Source organism: Sinocyclocheilus grahami, unplaced genomic scaffold, assembly GCF_001515645.1.
Source record: "Sinocyclocheilus grahami isolate Dianchi unplaced genomic scaffold, SAMN03320097.WGS_v1.1 scaffold862.1, whole genome shotgun sequence".
Classification (NCBI taxonomy): domain Eukaryota; kingdom Metazoa; phylum Chordata; class Actinopteri; order Cypriniformes; family Cyprinidae; genus Sinocyclocheilus; species Sinocyclocheilus grahami.
Window position 1 is genome coordinate 45,445 of NW_015506041.1, and position 7,979 is coordinate 53,423.

Below are 7,979 nucleotides of genomic sequence, written 5' to 3' on the forward strand. Positions count from 1 at the left end.
TATATAATATTAGGGATGCACCAAAATATTTGGCCGAAAATGGCATTTTCACTCTCCCTCTAACTGTCGTCACTGTGTGATGCTCCGCTCATGTACTGCTAATGCTCACCGGAAAAGTAAAGTCCACTCAAAGAGTATGCCAACAGTAAATTTGTGTGTAGTATACTTGTTCCTGTTTGCAAAAGCCAAGTGCATCCAGAATTTTCATTTCGGTGCATCCCAAATATATACTTTCTATATATATAGAGAGAGAGAGAATTTTGTGCACATTCACCCATTTATTGGTATGGTATTTCATATTCATATTTTTCAGAAGCTGCAAATATGAAGTACAGAGCCAGTGTTTCCAGCACAAATGATTTAGCTTCTAATGCTCTGGTCAGTGGGCGACGCACAGTGCTTCCTGCACACAGCACTGATAACAGCCATATCGGAATCCTCACTATCCTGTACAACAACATTGGGAAGGATTTGTCACGGGTCTCCATGCCAGTGGCTCTCAATGAACCGCTTAGTTTATTACAGCGTGTCAGTGAAGAGCTGGAATATTCTGAACTCCTGGATATTGCCAACCACACAGATGACCCTTTTGAAAGAATGGTAAGGGAAAGAGGCATCATGTATAAAACTTTGCGTTTTATTTTTGTATTTTATGCTAGCTGTGTATATACCAACAAAAAGCAGATTTACGTCATTATTATTTATAAAACTATAAATACTATATTTATATACTCCTTGAAGAATAACCAGATATACCATGGAGCTTAGTATATCTAGTATAGTTTTACTGTGCATAACCAGGTCTACATGATTTCCATATGCATATTTGATACTATGTGAATACTATGGTAACAAGCCTCCACAAGCTTTCATGGTTGTCAGGGCTCCAGACTGCGACCATTTTTTTCTACCTGTGCGACTAAATTTTGTGTGCGGTCTCAATGGCGCGACCACCACGTTCTCCTCATAAGCGCTGCCATTTCTGTTGCATATGAGAAACATCAAACAAAACTGAAAGCAATACAAAACTGCGCTACTCATTTGAACTGCGCAGTGCTTCGAGTGTAGAGCCTGGTTTATACTCGCCGCGTCAGCAGGAGCACGAAGGTGCGCACAGCAAAAATGACATGAATATTGAGGAAACCATGGATGGTTTTCATGGTAAAGTAAAGGACTGCTCCTTAAACCAAAGGTGAACATATTGGTATTCTTGTGGGGGAAAAAACATGCAAGCACTGTCACCAAAGGCAAGTTTAGTTTTACTTTTCTTTTTGTTTTCATTTTGAAAAGCTCGAATATTGAGGAAACCATGGATGGTTTTCATGGTAAAGTAATCTTTGCTTTTTACCATGTTATGCTATGGAGGCTTTCTTTTATTTATTTATTTGATTCCTCAGTGTTTGCTAAACGTTCTGTAATTTATTAGTCCGTATATAATACAGCATGTGGTGTATGCCATGCCTCATCTTATTCATTGTTGTTAACATTTTGTAAGCTAGTTTGTCATTGTTTTACTGTTTTATTGTTGTGCTTTTTAATTAAGAATAACAATGGATCCATCTATTGTTTTAGTCTTAAAAAGTGAAAGGTATATATGTAAGCAAAACAGACAATTGTCTTTTCTTGTAAAACATGACAAGATCGCAAATTCAAAAGCGAAAGCATCTGAATCCCACGGCTTATAACATAGCAAGAGGAACTCCTGTTCACAATTCAAATCACAAATACTACTAATGAAAAAGAACAGGTGGAATGTTAACCTCTTTCGTTTCCATATAACTATAAACTATGATAAAACTTCATCAGCATGCATTGATCAATCCCATGTTGTAGCAAAAAAAAAAACAGTTGCAACCAAATCGTGTGCTCGTGCGACCAACTGAGAAAGTTAGTCGCAAAAGAGCGACCAGTGGGAAGAATGAGTCTGGAGCCCTGGTTGTGATTTCCAGATGTCAAGAGTTTGAATACCCCAATCAGAGCTTGTATCTTAAAAAAAAAAATTCTGCCGAATGATTTGCTAAATTTTCTCTAACTCCACCCAAAAAGAAGTCCGATATTTTGGATTTTGTGTATTTTTTGAAAATCAGATACTTAGATACTCGTCCAAGTTTGTAGGATTTGTATGATTCTCACCAAAATTGGTCAACAGTAGTCAAGTCTATTCAATAGTTATTCATAATTGCATTAATAATCTTGGATAAGAGCATGTTGAATACATGTTTGTTACAGACGTGACATAGACTTATGCAATGGAATGATATTTGTTTACAAGTCCTCTCAGCATCACTTTGGATTGGAATGATCTCATGCATTTTTTTTATTTTTATATATTAAGGCAGTCTCTGTGCCTTTTCCGAGAGGTGAGTAATCCACTCCTGTGCGGAAAAGGTCAAAAAGTTTCAAGAGGGAGTCTGGTTTTAGTTCTCTGTCTTGGGTGGGGGAAATCAACCAATTTGGTCTCAATGATTTCCTCGTGAGTGTAATGTCTGATTACGTTTCTTAGGGAATTAATTATTGTTCATTCATTCAGGTTTTGAAAGGACTCGAATCTGAAAATTCGAAGTCCACCTGATTAGAACTGATTTCAAATTTTAATAGTTTACACCTTATCAACGGTCGTCCAGCGAGACGTTAATGTCCATGTATCTTAATCTGACTGTGTGTATTTTCCTTGACCGCAGGTCAATACAATTATGATAATTTGTAAGCTCCTAGCGAGGTAACGTGATCTTGGCAAGGTTTGACTTTAAAATTATATGACACCAGACAACGATTCTTTATAAATGAAACATGAATTTATTGGCTATTCTAAATTACATTGACCTAAGCTAAAACACACATACACACACACACACATACATACAGTCTCTGAAGAATGAAGATGATGTTAATGGAGTTCTGAGGAAAACTACAGTTCTCTTACTTGCGACCTGAGAAAATCACAAAGTAGAGGTTTGTCTTACGTTTACTGCTTACATGGTTCGGCACCTATTTCAGCGGATAGGAGACCTTGTTTGTACTTGCGTTTTTGGGTGACCGCTGAAAAGCTTAGTTTTTCCTCGTGGCTGCTGGAGGGAATTCCTTTGCTGATTGGCTGTTGATCTGGTGCCTGAATGACGTTTGGATGACGTCCTTTTGGGAGAACCCTCGTTGGATTGGTTGGTTGCCGGGTTACGGAGGAGCCTCGAAGTTCTTCTGAGAGAGTCTGCTTTAGCAAGACTTTGTGTTCTGCAGAGTTACGAAGCTTCAACGGAGTAGTTGAGTTCTAGATGGTCGATCGCCTGATGGTTCAGCTTGTGAGCACAAGTTAGAGTGCTCTCCACACGACGACAAAGCCTTGCTCGGGAAAGCAAGTGGCGAAGAGCCTTCACTCGAGAGAGTAAACCGCGAGAAGCAATTGAATCTGTGTTGCAGTGGGGTTTTGATCCATGGCATACGTCCGTCCCACGGCACAATCTACCAATCGACTTCTTGCAAGGCAGAGCGTGCATACATTAACAAGAGGCTCCAATTTATTATGTGGAGAAAAATCTTTGCGAAGATTTGGTTGATACTTTTATAAAGTTTCCTAATGCGAGTATTGTACATACTTCTCACTCATACCAAAGTTTCTCACATAAAATAAGCTTTCATTCAAGCTCAAACAACAGGTATTTTGCATACTCAGTAATCGTAATAACTAAAAGGAAAAGTTATAAGGCAAAGATTAAGATATCATGGTTTCAATACACATCAAGCAGAAAGCATATTATTTGGGAGTATATTGCTCCGATACTTTAAATGATTTTCAATGATTGTCTTATGAATTGTCTGTGTAAGTTCTGTTTCTTTGTCTGTGACAGGAGAAACGCGCGCTTTCTGAAAGTAGTAAAAGGATGCGTCCCTTTTTTGGAATGCAACGGGGGGAAAGGGGAGGTGTCCTGAGGTCATGCCCATGTCACGAGTTGTGTGTCTGCCATTCTTCTCCTGGACAGGGAACTCTTAATCTGTCGCTTTCTGTTTATCGGATTTAGCAATTTATGCGTTAAACGGTCATGGGGTCCAGGTGAGTCTGTTGCTGGAACATTTCCAGATACCATGTTCTTTGTTCTGTTGTTTATTAGCTGGTTTATTTATGCTGAAGCAGGTCAACGTTAAACTGCCCATATGGTCCCTGAAAGCCCGTAAAAAAAGATAGCTTGTATCCTAGTTTGAGTTAAGGTTTAAGCAGTTCAGATCCCCTAAGGGGTAAGGACCAGGCCTTGACTGGAAGCAGGTCCAGACAATTAGGTGCCTTGTTGATCATTGATCTTCTTTACGACTGCAGATAGCTGGATAAGAGAGTGCTTAGTTTTTCCGGTGGAATGCGGAGATTCAATCGTTAATTTTTGCGATTATTCGCAGAGGCCTTACATGAGTCTCAATGTGTTGTCTTTTTGACCATTTGTCTCAGGCTAACTTCCTAAAGTTGACTACGTTTGGACCATCTCATACAAGCGTCCTCTGCTTTAAAGCTGTGAGGAGTTAGTTCGCTTCAGACTTGCTTGTGCCAGGATCCCTGATTTTACCGTCCTGCATGTTTATGTTGGGGTCTTCTGAAATTCTGATTCTTGGTTGGTTCAGTTCTGATCACATTATCACGGTCTGATTGGCTCTAAGACAGGCATATTCAAATGATGGACTGTGGTCTGGTTCTGGACCTCGGCTTGGTTCCAACCAGACCACGAGACATAATGGTAACGGCAGCACCATTTTACCATTTCTAAATAAAGTGAGCAGCTTGTCAAAACAATGGAGCAGTTCACACCACGAGCACTCGGGGTCATTTATTGTAATGATCTTTCGGCATTATATCCTCTAGTAGTATTTTAATCTCGAGCCAAACAGGCTTCATTCAAACTCGTCCTGTGTGCATTGCTCCTCTATAAAGACACTAAAGCACCATTAAGAGCTGCGGATGGCGCGGTAGTTTTAAAAATAAGCAGAAACCCGGTGAGCAGCAAAATAGATCAGTACTTTTGCTAAAACTCAAAGACTCTGACCGTTCAAGACTAAGAGCATAGCATTTTTGCCGTCTACAATTTAGAATGCCTGGATCTTTGAGTTTTAATAGACTAATAAATCATGTGCGTGCACTCTGTGTGTGTGATTTGGTGATATAGCCTACTTGATAATGTCAGATCGCACATCATTACAACAACACTTACCATATTATCGCAGACGATGCTGTATCGCACACCCCAGACTTGACTTGAGTGGAAAATGAATCGTCCGCGGTTGTGCGCGCACTTGTTTGCAGATGACCAAAGGTGTTTTTAGGAGTCTAACTTGCAAACGCCAGACCACCGATTCGTCAAACCTGCTTCTCTACAGTCCGTGTTCTTCTGACTATTTTGTAGTAAGTAACGAATATGCTTTGGGGAAATGTATCAGAGTAAAAGTAAAAGTTGGCTGAAATATAAAAACTCAAGTAAAGTACAGATACCCCCAAAAAAGACATAAGTACTGTAATGAAGTATTATTACTTTGTTACATTACACCACTGGTTACCCAATACTAAGTTATGTTACTTAATACCAAGTTAGTCTTAAAGGGCACATAAAAAAAACCTTAGTAACATTTTAAAATTAAAATGCAATTCATGACCCTTGTAGAGTGTTTATTTGGTTGACAACAGGTTTATAAATGCTTCTCATTGCAAAGCTAAAATACTGATAAAATATTTTAACCATCTCCAGAAATGTTGGAAATTTAAGCAAATGTAAAAAGTAAGCGAATATGAAGATGAATGTAGTGGAGATGTTGCATTGCCAAATGTATCTTATAAGTGTTATAAGTTTAAAAAATACAACTCATCTGATCCGTTAACGCTCATGGATGGCATTTGTGATGTCAAAATGTCTTTTTTATATATATATATATAAGTCTATGTCTAAAATATTTGTTATATTAATAAATAAAATAAAATATTTTAAGACAATAATTCAGATAAATGTGCAAATATGCTGGTAAATGTGAACAAATTGAATTTATTTATTTGGTAACACTTCAGTATAGGGACCAGTTCTCACTATTAACTAGTTGCTTATTAGCATTAGTGATGGGAAGTCAAATCGGACGCGTCCGAAAGAAACGGTTCTCGGTTCAGTGTACTTAGCATTAGTAATGGGAAGTCAAATCGGACGCGTCCGAAAGAAACGGTTCTCGGTTCAGTGCACTGGTGATCCGAAAACCGATGCAACCGGTTCTTGACTCGAGAACGAGAACCGCTCCAGCAGTGGGCGTGTACTTCGTTACCCGGCTCGCTGCACACATGCTGCTCTGCTGGTGTTCATCTTCAGTTCTCTCTTCACAGCAGTTCAGTCAGTGTACTGTTTGAGTAAATAAATTACTCTGGGATATTGATTTATTTCGACTCGGAGGGAGTGTCAGCCATGTTAAAAAAGTGAATAACTTAAGTAATTTGTGGATTAGGAGACGTGAACCGTTTCAAATGATTCAGTCCGATTTGGTGAACTGGTTCAACCGGTTCACTAAGAAGAACCGGTTAAATCGAACGATTTGTTCGCGAACCGGACATCACTAATTAGCATGCCTATTATTAACATATTGGCGGTTCATTAGTGCTTTATAAAGCCCATATTCTGCATGGCCATATTCTACATCCCTAATCCTACCCAATACCTAAACTTAACAACTACCTTACTAATTATTAATAAGCAGCAAATTAGGAGTTTATTGAAGCAAATGTCATAGTTAATGGTTTGATAATAGTAAGAATTGAACCTTTAAAATAAAGTGCAACCTTTTTGTGTGTGTGTGTGTGTGTGTGTGGAATTTTACATTGATTTAATTAGCTTTTCATCAACTCTCTACCCCCTGCAGTTCCTTCAAGAACCCCGGTTTGGGAAACCCAGATTTAATGTCATGCAATAAAGCATTTTGCATTGTTAACAAAGAATGGAGAATATTTTCTTTGCATTTACTGTGGAACTCATAATGCAGCTACTCTGTATCATGAGTTGCATGTGTGTAAAAGAATAAAATAATAGTTAGAATTGGACCTTTAAAATAAAGTGCAACCTTTTTGTGTGTGTGTGTGTGTGTGTGTGTGTGTGTGTGTGTGTTCATTAGTGCTTTATAAAGCCCATATTCTGCATGGCCATATTCTACATCCCTAATCCTACCCAATACCTAAACTTAACAACTACCTTACTAATTATTAATAAGCAGCAAATTAGGAGTTTATTGAAGCAAATGTCATAGTTAATGGTTTGATAATAGTAAGAATTGAACCTTTAAAATAAAGTGCAACCTTTTTGTGTGTGTGTGTGTGTGTGTGTGGAATTTTACATTGATTTAATTAGCTTTTCATCAACTCTCTACCCCCTGCAGTTCCTTCAAGAACCCCGGTTTGGGAAACCCAGATTTAATGTCATGCAATAAAGCATTTTGCATTGTTAACAAAGAATGGAGAATATTTTCTTTGCATTTACTGTGGAACTCATAATGCAGCTACTCTGTATCATGAGTTGCATGTGTGTAAAAGAATAAAGACAGCCTTCACTTTAAAATACCTAGTCCATCTGGCTTGTGTAACTAAGGCCCAATCCCAATTCTACCCATTAGCCCTTCCCCTTTCCCCTACCCCTCCGTTTCGCGTGTTCACGTGAAGGGGTAGGGGTGTCTCGATTCTCTTTTGGTTGGAGGGGTAGGGGTAAGGGGAAGGGCCAGATAGCCCTTCAAACGAAGATTTTTTGGGACCACACTTCAAACTAAGGGGTATGAATTATCTCAGCGTAAACCGGCTTCAGCGGCAACATGGCTGGCCGAGGGAACAAAAAGACACAAATGTAAGCATTTTTTGGCATTAATAAAGATTTTAATGAAAAGTAATCATTTGTTTTGTTACATTCATTCGTGAGTTCATATTTACGGTCATGTTACTCAAAGAAATGTTTGCAAAAAATCACTAAAATGTGCTATCATTTGTCATATCA

The 7,979-nt window shown here is 38.6% G+C and overlaps 1 protein-coding gene across 1 annotated transcript in view; it reads left to right on the plus strand.

Annotated features, from left to right (window-relative positions):
• LOC107563204 (oxysterol-binding protein-related protein 6-like) overlaps nt 1-7,979 on the plus strand; it is a 53,783-nt gene that overhangs the window by 25,300 nt on the left and 20,504 nt on the right. Inside the window, exon 15 of the mRNA XM_016248011.1 lies at nt 314-600. Coding sequence (XP_016103497.1) covers nt 314-600 — 287 coding nt within the window. The remainder of the gene's footprint in view (nt 1-313; nt 601-7,979) is intronic.